Source organism: Simochromis diagramma, unplaced genomic scaffold, assembly GCF_900408965.1.
Source record: "Simochromis diagramma unplaced genomic scaffold, fSimDia1.1 OVJJ01000822.1, whole genome shotgun sequence".
NCBI lineage: Eukaryota > Metazoa > Chordata > Actinopteri > Cichliformes > Cichlidae > Simochromis > Simochromis diagramma.
The window spans coordinates 8881645-8908451 of NW_024387520.1; the positions used below are offsets into that span (position 1 = coordinate 8881645).

Here is a 26807-nt window from a genome sequence, read left to right on the forward strand (position 1 = left end):
TAAGTAATAATAATAATCACCAGTGTGTCACGGCAAGAGATATTTGTACTTCAAGGGCAATTTCTAATTCTCACACTAATGAGTCCATATGAAGTTCTGTTTAGGTGTGAAAGTCATGAAATGGACCCAAAAACCAAGATAAATATTGACATGTTGGGGAGCTGCCAGTTGCCAGCAATGGTCGCCTGAAGTTGCCTTATATTGTAAGACCAAAAACAAACAAACAAAAGAAATAAGAAAAAAATAACAAAAAAACAAACAAACTCCACTCTACAATATTTGTGTGTGTGTGTGGGGGGGGGGGGGGGGGGGTGGTGCTGTGGGGAAGAACAGGAAGAGACCTCCTGTAGAAGCAGGTTCAGGGTGGGGCAGCCGTCTGCTGCAAATGGTTGGACAATGATGGGAAGCAATGTTCATCAAAATGACAGGCATGACAGAGAGACGAGACACACAAAGAACCCTGATCTGAAATCTGTGATGGTGGTAGAAGTGTAATACCCGGTATTCTGAGACTTAATTCAGCTTTATTAGTCAAACATAAAAAACCCTAAAAAACTACTAAACTGCAAGTTGCCTTTGTCTTTTTATATTTCCGTTATTGCGTTCATGGTTGGTGAGTTGGTTTGGCCACATGTGTTTTCTTCTCTGTACACAGACACACATGAAAGATTCACTGGTTCTAAGCTGCCTGCAGGTGTGAATGTGAATGTGAATAATAGTCTTTCCTGTGACTGACTGGCAGCCTCCTTCACTACCACCTGGTTAACAGCTAATGAATGATCAAATGTTTCATTCATGTCTGTCAATGCAACTTAAACATCCCTATGTGTATTCATTTTCTGAAAACTGAATGAGTTCCAACTCGCAGTATCCATGTCTGTTATTCTACCTGTGTAGTAACCCTGAGGGAGCTTGCCCCTTGAAAATAAAAGGTTCGTTTAAACTACCTTTCTGTGTCTTAAGAGTAGAAACAGGTAAGAAAGGCAAAAGAAAACAAACAAAAAAAAAAACTTCGTCAACAACATCATGATCGTCGTCAAATGTCGTCAAATGTCGTCAAATGATTATTCTAACTAACTGATGCTAAATCTACTGACCACAAAGAAAAGGTTCACACACTGAATTTGCATACTACAGATTCAAGCTCTCAGCCTTTAGAAATGTCAGTTCTACTCATCCTAAAAACCTAAAGAGGAAAGAATGACATGTTTTGATAGCAAACACGAGATAAGCTGAATATTCATTATGAGATCTGCGGTGATTAAGCCAAAGCCTTCGAGGAGCTCACGTAGGCACACAGAGTCACAATCTGGAGGATGTGAATTTCTCAAACTCTTGTTGGTGGACTGACAAAACCCAAAAGGCAAAACATAACCAGGCCAGAGCTTGCTGTTATGTAACTGAGCTGCTGAAACCCACAGGCGCCCTCTGCTGGTCACATAGACACTGTAGTATCATTAGAAACTGGAGCTCCACTTAAAGCAGCAGAATTTAATGGAAAAACTGCATCGATTTTTGTCTGCAGAATCAGAAGATTTGATGTGTGTGGGAGGAGGCCGCTGTACCTGTCTGTGGCAGGAAGGCCATGGCTGCAGCAGAGTGGCTGGCTCCTCTCCTGTGCTGTGGCTGATCGTGGAAGCCTGAGGTCTGAGGTCTGGGCAGCTTGCTCAGGGGCTCGTACACCACCTTGGCTTGGCTGTCCTGGGTGGACAGCGGGTGGCAGGTGGAGTGGCTGACCAGGACGGGCGTCGGTAGGGAGGCGGGGAAGAAGAGGTCTCGTTGCTCCTTTGTGTACTTAGGTGTGGTCGGGGCATCGCTCGAAGCCTGCTGAAGACAGAAAAAACAAAAAAAAAGACAAAGCAGTGTTCATGAGGAGGTGTGACTGACCTTGGCTAACCACCCCCTACACCGGCAGACTTCTGAGTACTGTACATCCTCTCCCTTTGAGACAGATCTGCTGCGAGACTCATAGAAGCAGAGTCGATATTTCTGCACTTTTCAAACACACATCAGCCGTGCTAGTTTTGCCTCTTTCACACAACAAGTAATGAATCCTTTACAGAGTTTCGATGCCGCTCCTCGGGGTTTCACGGGCTGGCAGCACTTGCCCGCTGGACTGTGTGTTGGGTTATGGTGAGCTCAGATCTGAGCCACTTTGGTGGATGTCCTTTTGAGGACCACTTATAAACACAAGAGCTGCACAAACAACCTATGACAACAGCCGCCCTGCTCCCACAGCCGCTGTCATGGCAACACAGAGGAGCACAGTTAAAAGGAATGAATACACCTTCTCCTCTAGTTTTTATATCTAAATGGATAAAAAGTTGGATGAAAAACAGCTTTTCTAAGCACATGACACACAAGATGCTCGGTCTATTGTGCAAACCGAGCCAAAATGTGAGACATTCAGGAATGAATTCATTTCATATTGACTAGAAGGCTACACCGACATGTACAGCATTAATTATGCAGGGATGGAAAAGAGGCAAATATGACTTCATACTTGCAAAAGAATCTGTCAAAGCTAAACTGCATCTGCTACAGCTCTGTTAAGACATCTAGGGTCATAGTATATATTCTGTCATGACAAGTGGCCTTTGACAGATATAGTACGTTAGCTCAAGAAAATTTGGCAATAACAGAGCTCTCGTTCCAGTTCTCCCTGGGTGTCTGCAGGGACATGAAGTCAAATTGTGCTCGGCTTCACAGCTGCGTGCAGTGAAGCTTCCCATGGGATTCACACAGCAGAGAACAGGCAAAATTAAACAAGTAGAGTAGCCTTCCCAAAGCTTGGAGAGCAAAAGATCCTCCAGCCCAACGCAGAGCAGCACAGTAGCTTCAAGCAAGCAGTAGCTCCGTAGCCGGCTTTGATGATTCATATCTCATGAATTAAACATCCCCAATAGAGACACCAACAAGTCAGCTGGACTGTGCGCTTAGAAAAACATTAGATTGCAGCACGTAGCATGAAGCCAGTATTCAGGGTTGAGCGTTCCCGTGTGGTCGAGGTCCAACAATGAACCGAAAGACTGTTCTCTGTCATCACAGATCGGGCTGTCGATCAGATTAGAGCCGCGGCAGATCTTTCCAACACAGAGGAAACAAACTTTTTCCATTAAACTGCCCTCCAAAAATGAAGCAATACTGGCATTTCACTGTGAAGCAAACAAAACATATTTACTAAAGTAAACCCATAATGTTCCAGCTCAAATACAGGAGTGTTTTTAATAAAATACCTCCACCAATTCAGTGTTATCCTTATTTAACTTATCCTGGGCTTTTGTATAGCCCCTCAGTTCACATTCACCAGTTGACAGCAAATTGTATGGACTCCTCCAGTGAAAACAAGACAGAGGACAACACAGCTGATTTTCCAGCTCAGCACTCAAAGGACTCGCTCCCTTTCCCTCCCCCTCCCCCTCTATTTGTGGGGGCTTGAAGGAAATGTGTGAATCTGCAAGCGACAGGGAAAAATAATATTCCTCAAGCTACGATCTACATTACCCACCACATACAAATGTAAGCAAATGCAAACCACGACAGGTGATGGTGCCACAATAATTACACATTAACAGCAGTTAGATAAGACTACAGAATGAGCTTTGATGTAGAAAAGCACCCTCAGTTTTTCACATCCTGGGCATGCAAGGACACTCACCAGTGCATACAGGCCACCTATCAGAGTAATTCACTGATTTTCCTGGCTCACAATGGGCCTTTGGGCAGATGACTATGCACATAGTAAAGGCAATACGTCTGTATTAGCTTATATGGGAAAAAAAACTGAGGTGGTGGTTAAAAAAATAAATTACAATGCCGGTGATTTTCCTTTGGCTCTGGCAGTCAGGCGGCATGACTGTGTCTTGTTAAGAATCCATGTATGAGCTGTTAAGTATTAGTCATCCAATATAAATGATCATGATGAAATAAAGTGCTCAAATTTAAATTCTTTTTGAGTGTGGATGCATCTGGGTTTAGGCTTCTGCAACCGTAATAATGGCATTATTTAGACATCATTTCAATTTTCTCACATTTAAATTATTCTAAACTGAAATAACATAAGTCAGCATACAGTCCCCGAAGTGAGCTAAAGGCTCTTTACAGCGTTTTTTTCTACTCTTGGCTCTGTGTGATGTCAGTGAAATTGAATTTCTGTGGCATGCTGTTTATGAAGTGCAGCAAATCAGAAATAAAAATGTCTTAAAGGGACATTGGTCTTAAAGGGAGAGGATCCCTAGTTAAAAGACAGATGGTGAACTGAGGTTGCTGCACAAAGGCCCAGTATAAGTTAAATAAGGAATTCACTTCTTTATGCACATTATAATTAGCCTCTTTAAGGTAAAAAGAAGATAAACAAAATAATGTGAAATTAAATACATGTAGATAAAAACAAAAATATAATTTACTGCTACTAATTAACAACTGTAGTTTTTACACATGGCGTCTTCCAGCTCTCTGCAATCATCTATGAGTCAAGCGTCGCGTGGAAAGTAGACAAACGAATAAAAAGACCAAGATGAACAAAAGGAATCATGCAGAAAATAAGATGGTGCGATCGCTGAACTGGGGGAAAAAAAACACAGATTTATTTTGCTTACAACTGTGGTACACATGAGCCTGAAGTTCAGGGAACATCACCGTGACAACAGGATGTGGGCAGAGAGACCCTTGATGACTGTGTGGGCAGGAGGAGGGATGAGAGGAGGGGGGGGGACACTGAACCAGAGTAAGGCAGAGCAAGTAATGATTCGATGAGGAATCCGTGTACTGGAGGCAAAACTGAGATAACGTGCTTAGGCACTAGCTGATTGTCTGCGATTACACAAACACTAAGTATTTACTCATTTCTTTCACTTTATCTTAAAAAATGAAAGACGACATATGCATATTGCCTGTGCAAATAAATAACCTGAATATCAGTGCCACGCTGAAAATGATGACAAGTTTGGCAGCGACTGAGTGAGGCTGAAGGGACAACAGGGAGCATTCACACCACGCTTTGGGCTATATTTAGCACTGGCAGGCAGGAGCAGGTTAGACTTGAAGTCTGGGAATTACCAAGTTAGTCATCACTTTAGCACATTTTACTACAGATGCTGCACACTTAACCCCACACATAACACAGAACATATATTATAACAAGTGCTATTATGAGCTAAATCAGCAGACATGTAACACTAGAATTAAACTTCCTGGATTCGCCAGATGGGTGAGCTAGACGATTGTAGTTTATCAGACATTTCTGGTGTCCTGTTAATTTGTTTTGAAAGAAAACCTTAAAATTTGTGTTTTGCTATGCAACGCACATCCCAGGATTTTTCTTTTTTTTTTTGCATGATCTTTAATAATGAAGGAATAGACCCATAGTTAAGCACGTGCTACAGGGAGCTACACCACAAGGATGAGGGAAAATGTGAAGATGTGGGTGTAGCAGAAAGGTGGCAGATGAACATGCTGAGTTACAAAGGTTTACCTGTCTTTGGGCAGAAGTGGCCAACTGTATCTGACAGAACTTCACAGCCTGGTCCAGAGCCACATCCTCATCAACCTGAGACAGGAGAAAAGGCAGAATAAGGATTTTCGAGCAGAGGAACGCAGTGTATCTACAGATAATCAGATTCCACGATGTCAACTTGTTCACATACGTTTCCGTGCAGTATAAACACAGAAGCAATGATTATAGTACCACAAATTCATCAGATTTCTGAAGTGACCTGTCCTGAGAAACATACAGTGTTAATTAATCCTCATACACCAACGCCAAACCGACAACAACTTAATCTGATTCTGAGCCAGCACGATTTTTTCTCTCCTCAGCTTTCGCATCTGATCATTAGCACAAGTAAAGAAAGGCGTAGTTCAGCTGGTGGATGTGTGGGAGTTGGCAAGCTTAGCTAGAGAACAACACCGCACACTCGAAGCTGGAGTAGGCAGCCAGGTTTTGGCATCTTCGGGGACACAAATTGGATAATAACCTTTCAGCATATTGTAACTCAAGTACTCTGAGAAAGATCTAGAATCTACCACTGATTGTTTTCAGGTTTTAGAATATTAAACCCCGATTGGAGAATTGGGGCAATCACAGGTCTTTGTTGTCCAAATGTTTTCCAGTTTATAGGCATGTGTTAAAGGTCCTCCGTGACTGCGAGACATAGTTGTCTGTATGAGTTAAGCAGACAACTTTCACCCAGAGGAGTGGGCGTAAGGCCTGTGAGAGGACAAATATTTAGGGGGACTTTATTTTTCCTCTATCGAATTTTTGTCTGTGGCAGCTTTAACAGCTGCGTGAGCATGTTTACAGCGACGTTCGCTGTCTGCAGCAATTCAGGGACCCCCAAAGGGAGGGAATTTACAGCATCCTCAATCGAGTTTTCAAACTGCTTATTGTAGAACGAGACTGAGTCAAGCTTCAACATGTCACAGAGGACAGCCCTCTGCTTTCATCTCTAGCTCTCTGCAAACTCTTTACTTGTTGAACTTCCTCCCCACAAACACACAAGGATGCATGTGTGTGCATGCTTATTTGCCAGTTAGAACTTCTCAAAAATCCCTTATGTTTACCTTTAAAAAAAAAAAAAAAAAGGTTAATCTTATTAATGCAACACCCCCCCCCCCAATAAAAAAAAACAAAAAAAACAACAACCACAAAACAAAACAAAAAAGCCCAAAAAATATCTGACAGTTATGGAGGACCAACACCACTTTCTAGAGATCTGTAATGGCATCATTAACAGACAGTGTTTGCAAACAATTGAGAGCATTTGAACAAATTCTGAACCAACGCAATGTTCACATGATGATGCGCATTTGAGGATCTTTTTTGAGGTAATAATGAGCAACCAGTATTCTCTACTCGTCAAGCTGGAATACTTTGATGGCAGGAAATGCTCAATCTACATACACACTTAGTGGGTTTTTGTTTTAACACCTCAGCAGAGAGGTTAGAGACTGAAAAAATGTCTTGAGTGTGATATGCAGCACTGCTGACATAAACAAAAATGAAAAAAATCAAAAGGTACAAAATATAACCATGTGCAGGTGTGTTTTGGGGGGGAAAAAAAGAAAAGAGAAAACAAAGCATTTGCAGTTTGTGTAAGTAGGTACACAACCACAAGATGGCTTTGGAAAATGTCCAGGCTTATTAATTGCGTGATTTGGTGACAGGAAACATGTTGCGTCTGGCTCTGGCTTTTAGGTACGGCTCTGAGAAAATTATTCTCTAAGCTGTTTCTTAAAGAGCACAGGAAAAACAATCTTGCTGCAAAGCTAAGCGGCCAGAAAAACCAAGCAAACGATGCAGACAGTAAACCACTCGATTCAATTTTTTATCTCATTCTTGCTGTATTTTCAAAGTTTATATTTTTCCAATGGAAACCACATGGCTATTCTATTTTAACTATCTTAACATAATTCATTAAAAGAAGCCTTCTGTTTCTAGAAATATCCTACAAAGTTTCTATTTCTGTGTATGCACTTTGTCACGGCACACTTTGCATCAGTTGTGCTGGCAGTGTAAAAACGATCTTTCATTATCAATTATACTTTGATGGCAAAAACTAGCCGGGGCTGACATGAGAAAACAATTTGCTTTTCAGTGCAGAACCTGATATCAATATATATCAATGTGAAAAGTTAAGAGGCCAATCACAGGAATTCATAAAGTGAAATGTAGTGATAAATTTCACTGTATCTTTAAATCAGCAGTGACTGAGCCAAAGTGGTTTTTGCATGCTTTAGAGATGGATATATATAGCATGAGAGAGAGAGAGAGACAAGCCAAAGAGAGAAAATATGGCTATTCCTATTTAAAAACACCAAACTACATTTAGAGTCAGCAATCTATTTTAGAAATAACAGCAAAAGGACGGGAGACACCGAGGTTGAATTTGGGTTACTCAGAGTAAAAACAACCGCACCTTGAGCTGTATTTGCTGCAGAGCTCGAAAACTCAAAGTGGGAAAGTCCCTGATTGTCAGTAGGAGTACTGTTACTAATTCAGTTAGAAAAGGGGTTTCCCGAGTCCAAATTATTTTAGGAGGATTCTCATTAAGAATGTATGACTTAGCAAAATATCATTTACAAAAAATGCAGTGCGGTTATTGCAACAATAATGTTACCTATATGTGCACAGTGAAGACATGTGGTGTGGCACATCTGCAAGAGGTCTACCTGTTTTATGAGCATATAAGTCTCTGACATTATCTTTTCAATGCGCCCCAGGTCGTAGGTCATGACTTTCTGGCCTTGTTGCCACACTCTGTAGGCATCAAGCAGGAGGGTTTTTCCAGACTCTACATCCTCTAGAAGTTTCCTCTTCCTGTTTGGCTTTCGTAGTAACCCCTGATCAGTCCCACTCGCTGCCACGGTGATTTTGGGTGCTGAGGCTTGAAGCTGCTGCTGTCTGGAACTGATACTTAGCTCCTCCAGAGAGAGTTCTGGTGTCCGGCTGATGTCAGTGACTTTCTGCTGAGGCTCAGTGCCACTCACTGAGGTCTCAGCCTGTGTTTGGGTGCCCTGAGAATCTGTGGCATTAGAGGGTTTCCTCCAGTGGCAGATGTCCAGGTCCATGGGTTCTGCAGGCCCTGCTTTATGCCCCTCATTCCCAGGAGTCTCTGCCTTCCCAGGGTAGCCCTCCTGAACCTTACTCCCTTTATCTATTGACGGTAGTGGTGATGGGGTGAGTTGCGCCTGGGAGGCTTCTCTTGGACCTGGATCAGTAGCACAGGCGCCCTCTGTGAGTCCAGGCTTCTTAGGCACGGTGTGTTTGCTGTCATCTGAATTGGGCTTGTTGGATGTGTCTGTTGTGGTCATCTCCCCCATGGAGGGCGCAGGCGCTTTCTGAAGCTGCTCAGACACCTGAAAAAGAACAGAACCTGTCAAAACATGAAGTGGGTGCATGCCAAATGGGTAAAACACTGAGTGGCTCTCGGCCGTGCATGTGTACAGTGGGCTGTAGTAGTCTTACCCCAGTGAGACTGTTCAGATTGTCCTCCAGGACTTTTACAGTTAGGAAAAATGCTCTCTTGGCCAAAACCTGGCGATCAACATCCCGTAAATACTTCCTTCAGAAAGAAGGAATAGAGATGTCATGGAACGAATAAAAGACATATGACAGAATTAACATCATCACACAGAACGTGGTGCTTACTTTCCCTGGTCAGGGGTTCTCTGCAGCATGAAAGAGACTTTCAGCAGAGTATCGTGATCCTTGAGCTGAGACAGCACCTCCAGCAAGAGGACAATGGATCGGTTCATATGAGATGCAAAACTACCCGGGCGATCAATCTCATCTACTGGAATACGCCAGATGCCCTGGACAAGACAAGGAGAAAACAAAGGAAAATGCACAGTTAGGTTTGACTATTTTACTCATCATTGTTGCTAGCAGTTGGAGTAGGAACAGTCAAAAGAGACAGTGCAGTTACCCAAGAGTATTTCAAACTTCCCAGTGAAGCCAAATGATCTCCAGCAGCTCAAACAAAAGTTACCGCTCAATATTCCAAAAGTCCAATTTGTAAAATTCTGAAAGTTTGTGTTTTTATAAATGCTCTCTGCTGCTATTCTAAGTTCTCAGAGGCATGTGGAGGGCATGACACAACGGAAACAATTAACGGGGACATGTGGAAAAGCTGAAAGAAGGTAGTGGGGAAAGCAAGAAAAATTAATGTGACTGAAACACATGGCTTTCAAAGAAGAAAGCCCTAATGAGGGGATGGAAAGGCTGCAGGAGAGATCTAGCGGTCTAGCTTGCCATGTAGGAGATATTAAGAGAGAGGGGGGCTTTCTCTCTGGGTGCACATGATGGGCAGTCTCATTAGTGCTCAGTTCTGTCCAAGCAATGAAACAGACCAACAGACAAGCTGCCAACAAACACCGTCCTCTTTTTTCCTCCCCCCCTTCTTTTTTGTTTTTTTAAATGGAGCACTCCACCTTTTCAGTGAGCACATGTCCACTCAGCAGGTAAACTGAGGAGAGGATCTGCACTCTGAAGCTACTGATGCGAGTGCAGATGGTGGCCTAGGCAGCACACAGGCTTCAGTCGCAAAGCACATGGCACATAGTACAGTTACAGATTCAGTGTGTGTGTGTGTGTGTGTGTGTGTGTGTGTGTGTGTGTGTGTGTGTGTGTGTGTGTGTGTGAGAGAGAGAGAGAGAGAGAGACAAATAAAGATGACCATATCAGGATGGAACAAAAACAAATGAGATGGCTCTATCAGCTGCTGGAGGCATGGGGAGCATGGCGCTCCTCCTAACAGACCGCTCCAGATTGTCAGATGACATTTTCAAATCCACCAGAGAGGAACAAAGCAGGAGAGATAAACCTATCAAAACAAAATCCATGCTTGAAGATGCACCTAGAGCCTTTTAACCTAGAAAATTAAATGAAATGCAAATGAATCCCAGAAAACCTGATACATGTTGTTTTTAAGCATTCCTAATTTCTGTTAATACTTTTGTTGTACATAGGAATCTTTTTGGACTGTTTTGTAAGCAACTTTCGTGATGATAATTAAAAAAACAAAACAAAACAGAGGTCAGGAAAGAAATCCCACGAACATTGCTCAAATGTCTGCACAAAGACAAGAAGATTTATTTATGATGTCATGCGACGCAATCAGGCCAGGCTTGGGAAGGTTTTTAACCTTTCAATGCACAGATTATGAAAAGCCTCCAACATTTCATGGAGAAGAGTTGTTCTTTACAGTAGCATCCAACCTCAGCAAATCTGTTTAGGGAAGCAGAGCCATGGGTTTACACAGATTATGAAGCAGCACAGCATCTAAAGCAGATTTGTAAGACTTTAACTGCAATAATTTTAAGCATCTTTTTTCCCCCTTTTTGCTGCAGAAAATATGAACACTGCTTGATATCTGGAGCTTAAGCCCAGACGTGGCCAGTAGATCACGTAAGAATCAGGCAAGGGGTAAGACGCACAGCAGACAAACTCATTCTTTAGATGTGTTTTTCCAATTAAATAATAAGCTGGTTAAAAGGGAAAAGCAGAAAAAAGGCAAAAAAAACACTATTGGACTTTACAGTTAAACTGAACTGGGGAATTCTTTGTTTGCAAGCCAAATAAAAAAAAACTGGCTGTCTTATCTGCTTCATCTTCTCATGTGTAAACATGCCATGGACAAGGAAAGGCACGAAAAAAAAAAAGTAAAAAGGCAGGAAAGTTGCACAAATTAAGCGTTGCTGTGTCTTAAAGCAACCAACAGTCACTATCCCATGTTACATCAACTACAGTTTCACTATAACCAACTACAACTTTAGATTGTACGATTTTGAGGGGTGGGGGGGGGGATCCAAGATGGCTGGTCTCCTGCTAAAGCCATGAGCATTTGGCAGGTTGTTGGTGTAATTTTATATCTTCCTAAATTCTTCTCTGCATTAGTCCTGACATGAAGAAATCAGAAGAATCTAAAGAATAAAAGACTCCAGGAGTGTCCTTTACAGTTCTGTGCAATCTAACAGAAACATCACAGATTTAAAAACAGCTCTACTCCAAGGTACAGCTACTATAAACACAAATTTGCGCTCGATTTTGAGAAAAAAAAAAAAGTCAGAAGGAACGAGAGGAGGCAACTCACCATCACCAAAGAAAGCTACTCCACGACGCCTGTGTTAGTATTCTTTTGGACAGTTTCCTGTTGGTGGTGGCAGCACCAGCAGCGCCTCCACCCTGAAAGAGGCTCACGCTCTCAGAGCCAGGGGTGGGCTGCATTTGGGTGCTAGGGCAGCACGAGCTGCAGAAGAGGAGAAGAGGGAAGCACAGCTGCACATGGCAGAACAGGAAAAGAGAAAGAGAATGGCAAGAGGAGAGACTGTGCCGGAGTCACGGCCTATAAGCTCAGTACGCCACTGACAGTAGAGCTGACTCGTTCTTCTCCTGATTTCAAACCCTGCCATCTCAAAACAAAAACACCCACGCACTCCATCTCCGCTTTCCCCCTGACCCCAGCCTGCTGGAGTTCTCCACTCCCCCTCCCCTTCTCTCACTCACTCTCTCTCTCACTCTACATAGCATACATCCAATCCTCGTAGGTCTACGCCAGCCAATTGGAGGCTGGTGGAGAAACTCCCGCCCATTAGTGCACACCCACACAATACACACAAACAGGGGAGTGCCAGAGAGAGAGAGAGTAATGAGGAAGCAGAGCAATAGAGTGAGGAGTTGAGTAGAGTGAAAAAGAGCCAGGGGGAGGGGTAGAGCGTGATCAGCCTGAAGACAGAGCAACAGGAAAAGAACAAGAGAACATAAACTGGCTGAAAAATGAATTCAGTGCTACCTCATCTGTGTAGTGTGATGCATCAAGAGGATGACAAACCAATAGTGAGAAAGGAAAGGCAAAACTAGCAGAAAAAAAAAAAAAGTCCCTCAAGGTTTGTGTAAGTAAAGCCCTCCCCCCCGCAATCAGCCACACAAAACAGTGTGAAGAACGGTGCTGCCTGAACAGATTGTGTTGCGTACACATATTTCCTCAGTCAGCCAGCAGCACAGCAACAGCAGCCCTCACCTTCTTGTTTTCCTCTCCTTTAACTCTGGTCGTCTCTCTCCAGCTGGCCACCAAAAACATACTAAGGAAACACACCTTGTTTTTCCCGCTTCCTGTTGTGAGTGTAAAAAGAAGTGCTGAAAAATATCGAGCTCGCTCAATTACAGAGCAGGAGAAGGCAATGAAAAACAGACTTGCAGCCAGAGTTAACCCTCCAACATGCAAATCCAAATATCAACTTGTACAAAATGAATTCATTGGGCCAACACGCCTCCTCTAAGAGAGGCAGAAAACAACCCCAAAAAAAACCCAAAACACACACACACAACAAGGTTCTCCTAAGTGAGGCTCCACCTACAGCACGCTGCACAGCTGAACACACAAATGTTTGAGTCATACATCAACTGACTCAACTGTGTTACCCTATAATATAACAAGACAGCGAAGCTCACCTATAAGCAAAGTTAGATTCAAGTGGTTGAAATAAACGTGAATGTTCACCCGACACACACGCACAAAAAAGGGTATCATTTCAAAACATGACAGAAGCGGAGTTACGTCTGTCTGAAATATAGCAACAAGGACGCCCATTTTCTCTGGAGCTACGTGAGTGGGTGGAAGAATATGCAAGTAAGATGAGTGCGTGTGTGTGGCGGGGGAAGGAAGGAGGTGGTAACTGTGCCTGAGTGAATACTCAGGGACTCCTCACGACTACTCAACAGTAGTCTTGTAGCTAAAGCCGCCTGCTGTTACAACAGCATTACAAGAAATATCATTACAACTCAGTTTTCTCACTCTGTAAACCACTGTGGAAATAATGGCTACAATAATCCCACTACATGCCTGTAATGACGACACTGAAACCAAACAGGGTGATTTGGAAATTCAGAAAAATCTGTATGTGATGTTGATGTTACATCACATTATCTGTATAGTTTAAAGGGCTGACATAAGATATACTGAATCCTGTTACTAATGCGTCTTTGGTGGCAGCCGAGTCTGAGTTTATAACATGCTCACTGGATTATAAACATGTGACATCACTTGGGTCATAAATAACAAATTGCAGACTAAAGAGGAAACATTTCTGCTTTGTATGAAGTGTGACAATACACACATCAATAATGTAAAGCTAAATTATATATTGGTATCTGCTACCAAATTTAATCATTATTCAACAAAAACATATAGTATGTTATACTCCTTGTTTGAATGAAGCTTCCGAGCAATGCGTTTGGGCTAATAATATTTTCAAACCCAATAAAACTGACATGGGACTTAGTCAAAACAAAGTGTACGTGTTGCTCCCTTAAAACCAAACTGCATTTTATATCTATTCCCTGCATCTGAAAAGCCAAACATTTTAAAAATTAGTTTAATTTAATTTATACAGCGCCAGCAACACCAGTCGTCCCAAGGCTTTTTATATTGTAAAATAAAGACTCTACAGTAATACAGAGAAAACCCCAACAATCAAACGACATTCTCTGAGCAAGCACTTGGCGACAGTGGGAAGGAAAAACTTCCTTTTAACAGGAAGAAACCTCCACTCCCTGAGCCTGGTTCTGCTGAGGAGAAGAGTAAAAGAGCCAGAGATGAATAATTAATGATTAAATGCAGAGTGGTGTATAAACACAGAGGTGAGGTGAGTTAATGCATCATGGGAATCGCCCATCAGTCTAGGTCTATTGCAGGATAACTAAGGGAGGATTTGGGGTCACCTGATCCAGCTCTAACTGTAAGCTTTAACAAATGGAAAGCTTTAAGCCTCATCTTAAAAGTAGGGTGTTCATCTCCCAAATCCAAACTGGGAGCTGAAGAGGGGCCTGAAAGCTCAATGCTCTGCCTCCCATTCTACTTTTCAATATCCTAGGAACCACAAGTAAAGCTGCAGCCTGAGAGAAGTGCTCTGTTAAAAATAAATGAATAAATAAAAGAGAATCTGTCTAGACAGACATTTATGCTTCTTATGTATGATTCTTTCTGCAGATGTACGTGCTTTATTAATGCGTTTCGCTTCTTCTTTTCTTTCTATCACAATTACTTTAATGTCATAATCACATCCCACCTTATACTGGTTCACTTGTGCTGACAACCACACTGATAAATTATGCAGCATAACTTCATCTGGATCATTTCTTTACAGCAGTATGTAGGTTACTTTGTGCAGTTAATGTAACCCTGCCAATGCGAGAGGGAAAAGTAGGGCATCATGACCTACATTAGGGAACTTAGTATTCACCAACAGGCTCAATGAGGTGTGTACTCAGCTGAGAGTCAAGTCTCTTTGACATCAAGAGGCGCCACGCATCATGCCACATGTTTGATGTAATCACACTAGCACATCAGACCTGCTGCAGATGAAGACATGGCTTGAACACACAGAGAATATTTAAGAAAAAGTCACACTAAGTGATTAGTTTGTCTCAAATGCAGCTGTTGACTGTCTGCTGAAAATTACTCACCTAAAGGTATAGTTTTCCTGAACGGTTCAAATCCACTTCAAGCCAGCAAATCTGTGTGCGCCTAAACTTAAAGACTAGGGGAAAACAGGCATTTCTCATTCATATTTAGAAAGGTTTAGATTGTCTTATGGCAGATACAGAGTACTTGGTTCAAAGTGAACAGTAAAGCTCCAACAGTTGGTATGCTAGGGTGGCAGGTTTGTCTACAGAAGGGGCTCTGAAACAACCCAGTGGGAGCCAAAGAGCAGCAAAGCTTTCCTCTAGCTCAGACCTGGCCCTCATCGTTTCCACAGTCAGTTAACATTCTGTAGCCGACATTTGACTCTACGGCCCACACAATCAATTATGTCCAAAATAAGGTTCACTGCTAAAACGTGCCTGACAACTGAATGATACAAGGTGCTGACATGACGTAACATTCTGTTTGTATTATCTGACATGTTAGTGAGTCTTTACGCTTTGACAAATCACACAAAGAGCAAATAAAAAAGTAACCTTTTTTCTGCACATGCTGAGAAGGCATAGTATGTGCTTCAAGTGAAAAGAGGTAAACAGACTGACATGCAGAACAGATGACAGATTCTGACAGTAATCTCCTCCTCTGGTACCCAACAGAGGTCTCATAATTCTGAAAGGCAGATAATGCAGTGATGGCCCACTGTGTGACTCAGATTATAGTAGTGCTTGTCTTTAGTGATCCATATATAGGGCTGATTTTTGTGAATCCAATTGATTCGTGTGTGTAAACCTAACTATGGAATGCCAATTATTCACAGCAAGCTGCACAGATCACCGAGTCCCAAATGATCTGAACACTTAATGTCAATAAATGTTCTTACGTTCTTATGCTGAGGCTAAACTTTATACAGATGAGACAACAACCACCTGGGTATGCATGCAAGTAATTTGGGATCTCTTATGTGACATGATTCTGCGCCTGCACATTGTAGATTGTAGTTGTACAGAAATGTGCTTAAAGAAGCTAGCTGTTTGCCATCACGTCACCCATCGGTTTCTAAAGATTTTCATGCCTGAACACAATACTATAAAATACTAAAAGTTTGCTCAGCAAACCTGAAGCACAAACCTCTTTGACAATCAATACAATAAGCCATAATTGTCAGATAACGGTCTAAAAAAACACCACAAACAATTTAGTGATTGATTAAAAGTGTTGCGATGATATTCCCAACCTGAAGCCTTAGCAAAATCCAAATGGATTAGTCAATTTAAAAATAAAAGTAAACAGTAAAAACATGCAGTGGATATGTAAGGGGAAAGTACCCATAGCAACAGAAACCATTTAATTTTGTACCTGGCTGTAAAATATGCTTTTTAATGCTTTAGTTGGTGAGTGGGATTGACTCGTTTTTGGCGCAAGTCTTACGTGGCCGCAACAAGAACTGCAGTTTTTTGCACTTCTGTGTTTTCAGTTCCAGAGGCTGCTGCTTGTTTTAATGGCATAATAATAACCCTCTTATAAAACATGCTCACATTCAGCAAAAGGCAACAACTAAATGCCAAGTGTTCAAAATGGAGTATTAGTGGTAGATATGGCCATTGTTTGTATATAATCTACAGCTACACACAGGTGCTACAGTCTGAAAAGCATCTTGGAGAAGTCTGTTTCGTATTTCTCTGATGTGTTTATAGCACTCAAGTTTTTCCTTCTCATTTGTAAATATTGTAAAAGATAATGACTGTAAATTTTGTGGGTTGTTCAAAATTTTAGGTTATATTTATTAGAATACGATGTGGAATATTCACTAAATTAATTTCAGCATGCTTGTACAGTCATAACCCGGCCCCATTATTTATGCAATATTGGCCTTGATAGCCATGACTCACGTAAAATATTTTAACTTTAAAATAAAATAAAAAAAAGTCTTTGGTGCAAATGCTTGATGGTTGGCAATAAATCGAGTGATGAAATGGCTGTTCAAAAACACATTAAACATGTGGTGGCTTAATGACATATTAAAGGAGGAAGTGTGTGTGTGTGTGTGTGTGTGTGTGTGTGTGTGTGTGTGTGTGTGTGTGTGTGTGTGTGTGTGTGTGTGTGTGTTTAGTGAACTCTGACTTACATTGAACAGGTTTGTCTTGTTTCTTTCACAGAAAAGTCCTTGTGCTGGCATGTGCTTCAGCTGTTGCCATGGGACACTGCTTCCTAGCAACACATCTCTAGCCCACTGTAGGTTCTGTGTCGGGAAAAAAGCAACAACATACATTCGAATGTACAACATTTATCTGTTTTTTTTAAAATATATATACACACACACACACACACACACACACACACACACACACACACACACACACACATATATGAATAACGCATGAAAAACATTTGCAATGTAAACATCTTTTCATATCGAGATGACTCACAAACTAAGCAGTGCCTAACCAGTGCTCTGTTGAAAACAAGATTGGAAACCACCACCACTTCATGCTACCTGTCACAATCCCACTGCCCATAGCATAAAATTAACAGGCTTCCCCTCTTTCCAAGTTTGAAATGTGAGAATAAAAATGACCAGCCAATGTAAATGGAACAGAGGCTTTTAATACTCAGTGTGTCACGTTGTGGAGGTGTCTAAGCAACCTGTGGCAACAGCATCAAGTGACTGTCATCCACTCAGTGCCGGGGTACATTTGCTTTCCTCCATGTTAAACCTCAAGGAAACCTTACCAACAGTTTCCTTGAGCCTAATACTAACTAGGTAAGCCTCAGTCAAAAGTTATTGTACACTAAACTGAGTCTAATGGAAATTTCCTTTACTGAACTTGATTTCAGTGCTTGTTTAGACTACCGAGGTCAAATGAGGATATAGAAAACACCTAACACTTTACCACACCCAATTTACCTTTATTCAGTTTGGAGAAAGACTGTATTTATCTAAGAAAACAAAAACTAAAGTGGTAACAGAAGGTTGCCATCTCAAGTAAAGCTCATTGCAGTCTCCTTGTGCCAAACTGGCTGAGAGAGCACTGCGCACCACCCACACACACCTCTGCCCACAAAGCCTCATAGCCAACACAAGCTGTTTCAGCAGCTCATGTATCACTGCAGAGCTCACAGTCCCACAAGAAAACCAAAGAAAAACAAAGAAATGGAAATCACAGCTCTGGTGTAATTACTATAGAAATACAGATAAATACATAAGTAATTGGAGAGGAACCTCATTTTTTTATTTTCATTTCATTTTAGTGTCATCTTTAATTACAGCTGTGTTGTCTGTGACATCTTTTCCTGAGTCCCACATTTTCCCACAGGCTTACTGGACAAAGCAGCTTCACTTTCAAACCTGGTATGTTTTATTGACATTTCATGGTGTTGGCTTGAAATGCTGAAGTTGCATTCACTGATTTTCACAAGAACATGTTAAAACATGGTGTCTATTCAGGTGAAGGCAGCCATCCAAATGAAAAAAACAAAACAAGCCTATCAGTGACATGAGATGTCTTAGTAGAACCTGGAAGACCGCCAAAGATATAAAGACAACTAAGGCGCAGTTCTCTGTTACAAGACCAAATCAGGCACATTCTTGAAGAGGTAGTAGAATAATACTGAACAGTCAAAAGGACCCTAACCCTTTTATGAACGTAAATAGCACAAGGTTAACCTCAAGTTGTAAATAACTGTTAAAGATCAAGAAATTAACAGCCAAAGTAGACTGGAATAATATTATTTTGACAGATGAGACTAGATTATAGGATCAGAATGAGCAGAAGAAAAGAATATCTCCCTAGGAGAAGGAACGGAAGGGCTCACGATTGAAATCACATGACAGTATCTGTCAAAACTGTTGGAACAGGCATGTGGCTTGGCCATCAGTTAACAGGGCTGGACTGACCTGATGGGTCTTGCTGTTTGCATAGAAGAAGGCCAGGCGGTAGAGACTCTTGTAGTGCTGAGGGAAGCGCCCCAGACAGAGAAACAGAGCCCGGACACACATCTCCACCAGCATTCGTTTCTGATCAGGATGATCTGGAGGCAGGGCTTTGGGCACTTCTATCACCTCAGCGGGGGGGCTCGGGCTTCTTCTTACCCTCGCTGGCCGGGGTCTGGGGGGTGGCCTGCTGAGAAGATGCTGGCTTTGGAGGTGTGGCTGGCACAGGCATCAGGTTAGGACAGGGGTCCGAAGAGACTTTGGGAGCTGAACCCTCAGACACAACCACCACCACTGCTTCGACTTCTTCCTGGATTACTTTCTCTTCTGTCTGGATGCCATTGTGCTCACCACGTGAGGCTAAGATACAGCACAAAATCAAAACTTTAGACCCTGAATTCAGCGCAAAAGTCTCAAAGATTTCAGTTCTGGGGCATTTGGTTAGGTCAATGTTGATAGAAACAAATGTGGTTTTAATGCTTGGGTTACACAATTCTTTGGGCAGGAAACTAAACTTTGATTGTTTTAATAAATAAACTGGCCAATTATTAGCATTTTTCTTTATTATGAGTCTCAAAACAACAAGCTTTCAGTGTTCAAAGACATTCACAGTCCTGCAGTTTGTTTGCATTTGTTTACCTCTAAGCTGAGATTACGGAAATTTAAAAAATGCAGCAGTTAAGTATCCATGTTGTAGTTTCTGACATGTTTATGAACTTGAAGGGGAAAATATCAAAATTCTTTCTACCCAGAAACACCTACATAACCTAAAACCTTCACAAGCTAGAAAGAATTTCCCCCTCTTGCAATGTCAAAAGCAGATAACCAATAGGCTTTGACCTAAAAAGTCCCACCCCTTCACTTCCTGCTTTATCTGAAGTGAAATGAGTGAAGTGGAAGAGCAGAGCCTTTTGGGATCTCTGCAATGTTCAGGGCATAAGTGTTGCTTCCTTTGGATTCTGGCTGAATTTTATAGCAAATTCAACTCTTTCTCACTGAAAGTCCACAGGCTGTTGGCTCGAAGTGAGAGAAGGAAGATGTCATTTTTAAGTGATGTTATGATCTATTTAAACAACGGCAAGAGAAAACAATAACTTTCAAATAAAATTTATTTCATATCAAACACTAAGTTTGTGTTTTTGTTCCCTCATTTGGGAACCTTAACTACACGAACATTTAATTGAATAAAAATCTTCAAAATGCTACTTTACGGAGGAACGGGCCAACATGTGCCTGAAGCAATAAAAGGCTCATTTAATCTCTGATTACCTGTGTCCTCAGATGCTGGCTGGCCATCCTTTACCGGGGTTGTACTCTCTGATGACGATGAGCTTGCTTTCCCGGAGGCGAGTTTGTGGCTGCTGTCTTGTGAGCTAGCAGGGTCTGTGAAGGCATCCTGAGTGGAGTTGGAGTCAGAAAGCAAGACAACCTCACTGTCCTGACTGCGTTCTGGCAAAACAAACAAAGAGGGGGGAGGAAAGGAAAAAAAAAAAAGAAAACAAGGGTTATGCTGCCAGTTGCATGGCCGCAGACAGATAACTTCAGTATTTGGGATAAAAATGGAGAATTATACATATTTGTGAGTTTTTGTGTACAAAAAGGTAATTCTGGTGAAGTGATCTTTCATAAAGATCAAGTGAAAATACTGTACAGTGAAAACTTTCATAATAATTCATTATATGTAACAGCATGCTGTGGATGCCTTTTTGGAATTGGTGGTAATGTGACAAACATTTCCTGTTGTAATGTGGGGAGGAGGGGGGGTATATACATATTTAGGAGAAAAAAAACAACTCATGAGCCAGAAATTCTTATTAGTGCATCGCACAAAGAGAGATGGTCTGTTTTTGTAAGTAAAACAGTTTTTTGTTTTTGTTTTTAAAAGGCTACAGTTCCTCCTAATTACGTTCTGCAGTCTCAGGAAAAAATAATCCTGGGCTGAGAACTGTAAATAAGAATCAAGAGGGCAACAAGCTTTAGCTATTTCAGAGAATAATGCACACAAAGGGCTTTTCAAAAGATCCAGTCATGAGTCAACAGCCAAGTTACTATGGTACTGTAAAATTTGTGTAAACTGACAGCTGTGCATTCAGCGCTTCCTACAAGAAAGCACTTCACTCTAGATTCAAAATATAGCCTCTTAAAAGGTTTGGTGGGTTTGAAGAGCAGTACCATTCAGGGAAGCCAGCCATATTGAAGACCTGGGCAGGCAGTAATCATGGTCAAACTCTGGTGAGGCTGTTGAAGATACGGGGAGCTGGTTTTAAAATATAATCAAGCAAATATTGCACCTCTTAATTTATAGAAAAGATTATTAAAAAAAGAAAGAGAAAAATCAGTCATTTATGCTTCTAGACAACTGAATGCAAATTTAATGCCACTCCCCTTGAAAGTGTAGAACCTGATTCAGACACACATTTCTTTCTATAAGAAAATCTGCAGGTTACAAATTAAGTCCAGAATCTGCAATATGAATAAAACCAAGAATAAATTTTCTCCCATTTTACTATTAGAATTTTAAAAATCAAATCAAATCATGGGAGTAGTCCAGGAAGAATTCTTCGAAAAGTGTCGAAGAGTCAATAATGAACATAAAGATTTCATAAATGCATGTCTGAATCTGGTCCTGCGGTTTTACCACGCTGATGCACTTTAAGCAGGACTCAAGACAGAGAAATTGGACACCTGCAAGCAGCAATGTGCATAGTGGGGCATTTTCTGGCTTCAGTCTCAGTTTTGAGTGCCAATAACAGGGCAGCCACATTCTTTCTGACTTGACATTTTCACACTAATTGGCCCTAATTAGAAATTAGATCCAATTAGTGGTAAATAGCAAACATGACTCACGCAAGGTTTTGAAATCTCTCCCAGAAGTTTGACTTTCTGCAAAATTACCCCCCACACTGAGCCCACATAAAAATCTGACCATATGATACACCAGACAATTTAGTGGATTGTGATAAAAGGACGGACTTTGTCCAGTTGTGAAGGCATTCACCCCATTAGAACTACATGCATATAAATGGCAAAGCAGGTGGTAAAAGCAAGCAGGCAAAGAGGTAGCAGGCAGGTAGGTAGGTAGGTAGGTAGGTAGGAAGGAATCTGGAAAGGGTGACAAAACTGGCAACATGGGCAATATGGCTGCGTTATTTGCACATTCAAGCTCAACATGATACATGGGGTGGGTGGACAGATGTCACAGTTCTTGTCACATGGAAACAATGTCCAAGACTCTTTGGTCCAAACAGCACTCGGCCTTTACAGTTCAGGAAATTGAAATCAGCTCTGCTGCACAGTCATTGTGTAAGTATGCAACAACCACTGGAATAAAAAAACAAACAAACAAACAAACAAACAAACAAAAAACAAAAAAACAGCCCATCTTGCAATACTTAAAGTGTCGTCCCTTAATTTAAAAGAAAGGCAGTTAGGCTTACAGTACACACCGCAAGAACATAACAGATGGTTAGTTCGCGTGAGTCAGTAAGGTCTCTTATAATGTTAACTGTACACGCGGTAGTATATTTACATTGCTGAAAGCAATATTGTGCTATTAGCACATTACTACATAGAACTATCAAATTTTTTTTTTTTTTTTAGAATTAAAATTTTCTACTTTCATTTCCAGCTTCATGAGAAAAATCACATTTCACAAAAACAATTCTGTTTATCAGAGCTGACATGTCGAGCACATCGAGCGTTCTGAACATGTTAAACTAGATTTTTATCTGCATAATAAAATCCAAACACCATCAAGTTTTTCTACCTGCAGACCGAACTAATCTGACCTCTGCCGTCTAAAAATGTGTGTGTATAAATACTGAACTTCCATTTATTTATTTAATACTAAATGCACTGAATTACAGATAAAAAACCCTCATATACATCATCCAACTTAATCAATCTAACCTTTCACTTCTGAGCTGTGCAAGGCATGCATAAATATTTATAGGACTTTAAATTCAAGAATCTACCAGGTTAAAGTAAACTAACTGGTTATGCTTAGCAGCAGACTTTGAACAAGTACCAGTCACAAGTCTTAATAAAAATCCAGATCACTGAGAATTTTCAGCTTTTCCTGGTGTGATAAACAGCAGCTCATGTATCCAACCCCTATATCAGCAACAGAACAAATGCTGGATGTTACAAGCCTGAGGAAGTTGCAACACAACAACAACTATTACATATTAGGAGGGGCAAAGTGATAGTTAGGAAAGAACATGGGGCCAGCAATAAAGAGCCACAAGAGAAGGATATGCCACCAATACACCTACACACAGATACATGCAAACCCACAGGCCTTAATGCTCTGTCATACCCAACCTTGAAATCTGTCTCTTTCCACACTGCTGCTGCAAATTAGTCAAATAATCAGTAGCCATATTGCCCATTTCACCACATCCCAATCACCCAGTGCACAGGAATCATTGTAACTGAAACCAAAGCCATTAAGCATGGTGATTAGCAATCGGAACACTCCCCAGTGGGCGTCCTGTCCCAGCGCAGAAAGAGCTCCAAAGAGCCCAACCCCTGAGACAGTGTCTAGGACTGGGACTGTACCATCAGCCTGCCGCTCCTCATGCCGCTGCTGCTGCCACTGTTGCCTTCGGAGTGTTTTGCGTTTGGCGTAATCGTGGTCAAACGGCGTGGCCACATAAGGAGGTGATGTCAGACCTGGGGTGACAACTGATGGAATGGATGAGTTAAGGACATTCCCTATACAGACTGAGGGACAGTTAAAGTCTTCATCCATCATAGAGGGCGGTTTCTCCCTGAAATAAATCAAAAACAAGAATAAGTTCTTCTGCATGATTTTTTTAAATTTGACTTTTATATCACACTTCTTGTGTTGTATTTTTTATAACTTACTTCTCATGGGCCCTTGGCATGCTTGGCATACTTTTCTCTTCTCCCCTCGCAAATGGTCCTGTAGCTGCTTCAACCAGTAAGTTAAACAAGAGCTCGTGTTCCAGATCTGGCTCATCAGCCTCTAGTAGTTTCAGGATGGTAGCACTCAAACGGAAATGCAGCTAGAAGAAGTTTAATATATGCAGAGAATGTCTTTAAAATGTGAATGTTTCCAGGCAGTAATCTTACATAACACAGCACTGATGTAACACAACTAGAAACTATTGGGAGCCACATGTCACAGATAGCATACCTCCAGGGCTTCCATGGCCAGGTCAGGAGGATTATGGTAATGGATTTTACGGGGGTATCTGGCAGCTTCTTCGTGCAGATAGTTTGCTGCCTATAAACACAGAAAAGGTGAGAGTCACCAACCTGACAATCATCTGCCAAATGAAATTAACTCCTAAATGCATAAAAAAAATGCCTGCTGAAATCACGGTTCATACAGTTCATGTGCTTCCAACAATCTAATCAGAACAACACAGTTATGACTAACTGTTCTGCCAAAGGGAAGAAAGAGACAAGAAAAAGAAAAGAAGGAAACATCTTGCAGGAGTGGAAGGGCAATGATCTTTGCTTCTGTAGGTGGATTATGAAACAACACCAGAGAGAAGAAAAAAAAAGAATACATCGGCAATCAAAGGTTGATTACAATGACTGGAACAGTCCTCGTGGTTTTTGTGTTATTACTTAACTAATATCTAATGAAACTGAAAGGAATACATTTAACGTTGTGCTATCCTTAGAAAAGTTCCAGGCAAGTCACACCTCAATACCAATGTTTATTATTAAACATCAATTATTTAAAGAGTTCCTGACACACACACTATGTAGGATCATTTAAACCATAGGTGTCAAACTCTGGCCCACGGGCCAAATTTGGCCCGCAGCCTAATTACATTTGGCCTGCGAAGCCATACAAAATTACCATTAGAGCTGGCCTGCCAGTATTATACAGTGCATGTACTGCTAATAATACAATTCCCAGAATGCTCTGTTGGTGTTTTGGCACGTCAGTCATGACAGGACCCATTAGCACCCTCTCCTCTGTTGACCATAGTCATAGCAACCATGCAAATACTGCCATGCTACCTATCCCAAAATGGCAAAAAGAACGTCAGAAAACAGGAGCTTTCTGGACAGGTGGGAGAATATGATGAAAATTTGATAAATGATAAAATGATCAAATTTAATTCAGAAGGCTGCAAATACAATTTTTATTTAAGAAATTAATTCCATTGATGTGTTATTTAATTGGAATTTTGATTTTGCATGTGTGCAATATTAAGTTATATATACATTTATATAAGTTATATACAGTGGGGCAAAAAAGTATTTAGTCAGCCACCGATTGTGCAAGTTCCCCCACCTAAAATGATGACAGAGGTCAGTAATTTGCACCAGAGGTACACTGCAACTGTGAGAGACAGAATGTGAAAAAAAAATCCATGAATCCACATGGTAGGATTTGTAAAGAATTTATTCGTAAATCAGGGTGGAAAATAAGTATTTGGTCAATAACAAAAATACAACTCAATACTTTGTAACATAACCTTTGTTGGCAATAACAGAGGTCAAACGTTTACTATAGGTCTTTACCAGGTTTGCACACACAGTAGCTGGTATTTTGGCCCATTCCTCCATGCAGATCTTCTCGAGAGCAGTGATGTTTTGGGGCTGTCGCCGAGCAACACGGACTTTCAACTCCCGCCACAGATTTTCTATGGGGTTGAGGTCTGGAGACTGGCTAGGCCACTCCAGGACTTTCAAATGCTTCTTACGGAGCCACTCCTTTGTTGCCCAGGTGGTGTGTTTTGGATCATTGTCATGTTGGAAGACCCAGCCTCGTTTCATCTTCAAAGTTCTCACTGATGGAAGGAGGTTTTGGCTCAAAATCTCACGATACATGGCCCCATTCATTCTGTCCTTAACACGGATCAGTCGTCCTGTCCCCTTGGCAGAAAAACAGCCCCATAGCATGATGTTTCCACCCCCATGCTTCACAGTAGGTATGGTGTTCTTGGGATGCAACTCAGTATTCTTCTTCCTCTAAACACGACGAGTTGAGTTTATACCAAAAAGTTCTACTTTGGTTTCATCTGACCACATGACATTCTCCTAATCCTCTGCTGTATCATCCATGTGCTCTCTGGCAAACTTCAGACGGGCCTGGACATGCACTGGCTTCAGCAGCGGAACACGTCTGGCACTGCGGGATTTGATTCCCTGCCGTTGTAGTGTGTTACTGATGGTGACCTTTGTTACTTTGGTCCCAGCTCTCTGCAGGTCATTCACCAGGTCCCCCCGTGTGGTTCTGGGATCTTTGCTCACCGTTCTCATGATCATTTTGACCCCACGGGATGAGATCTTGCGTGGAGCCCCAGATCGAGGGAGATTATCAGTGGTCTTGTATGTCTTCCATTTTCTGATGATTGCTCCCACAGTTGATTTTTTCACACCAAGCTGCTTGCCTATTGTAGATTCACTCTTCCCAGTCTGGTGCAGGTCTACAATACTTTTCCTGGTGTCCTTCGAAAGCTCTTTGGTCTTGGCCATGGCGGAGTTTGGAGTCTGACTGTTTGAGGCTGTGGACAGGTGTCTTTTATACAGATGATGAGTTCAAACAGGTGCCATTCATACAGGTAACGAGTGGGGGACAGAAAAGCTTCTTACAGAAGACGTTACAGGTCTGTGAGAGCCAGAGATTTTCCTTGTTTGAGGTGACCAAATACTTATTTTCCACCCTAATTTACGAATAAATTCTTTACAAATCCTACCATGTGAATTCATGGATTTTTTTTTCACATTCTGTCTCTCACAGTTGAAGTGTACCTCTGGTGCAAATTACTGACCTCTGTCATCATTTTAAGTGGGGGAACTTGCACAATCGGTGGCTGACTAAATACTTTTTTGCCCCACTGTATATTGTTTAGTATTAAGCTTTGCTTGTTCCATATTCAGTTTTTCAGCAAAACTTGTTTGAGTCCATAAGAAATGATTCCTTGTTATATTTGGAGGAAGATTTTTTTTTCAATGAATATTAA

General features: G+C 41.5%; 1 protein-coding gene and 1 long non-coding RNA gene across 2 annotated transcripts in view; both read right to left on the reverse strand.

Moving 5' to 3' along the window:
* cabin1 (calcineurin binding protein 1) overlaps positions 1 to 26807 on the reverse strand; it is a 40356-nt gene that overhangs the window by 3339 nt on the left and 10210 nt on the right. Inside the window, 13 exon segments of the mRNA XM_040019098.1 lie at positions 1566 to 1827; positions 5474 to 5548; positions 8170 to 8856; positions 8966 to 9062; positions 9149 to 9312; positions 17047 to 17160; positions 18817 to 18994; positions 18996 to 19212; positions 20122 to 20301; positions 21025 to 21090; positions 23413 to 23624; positions 23722 to 23882; positions 24014 to 24103. Coding sequence (XP_039875032.1) covers positions 1566 to 1827; positions 5474 to 5548; positions 8170 to 8856; positions 8966 to 9062; positions 9149 to 9312; positions 17047 to 17160; positions 18817 to 18994; positions 18996 to 19212; positions 20122 to 20301; positions 21025 to 21090; positions 23413 to 23624; positions 23722 to 23882; positions 24014 to 24103 — 2503 coding nt within the window.
* On the reverse strand, positions 24607 to 26715 carry LOC120725963. Its single transcript, XR_005694269.1, has 2 exons — positions 26683 to 26715; positions 24607 to 24729 (listed from the first exon to the last, which is right to left on the reverse strand). It is a non-coding gene; the product is annotated as an uncharacterized LOC120725963 (long non-coding RNA).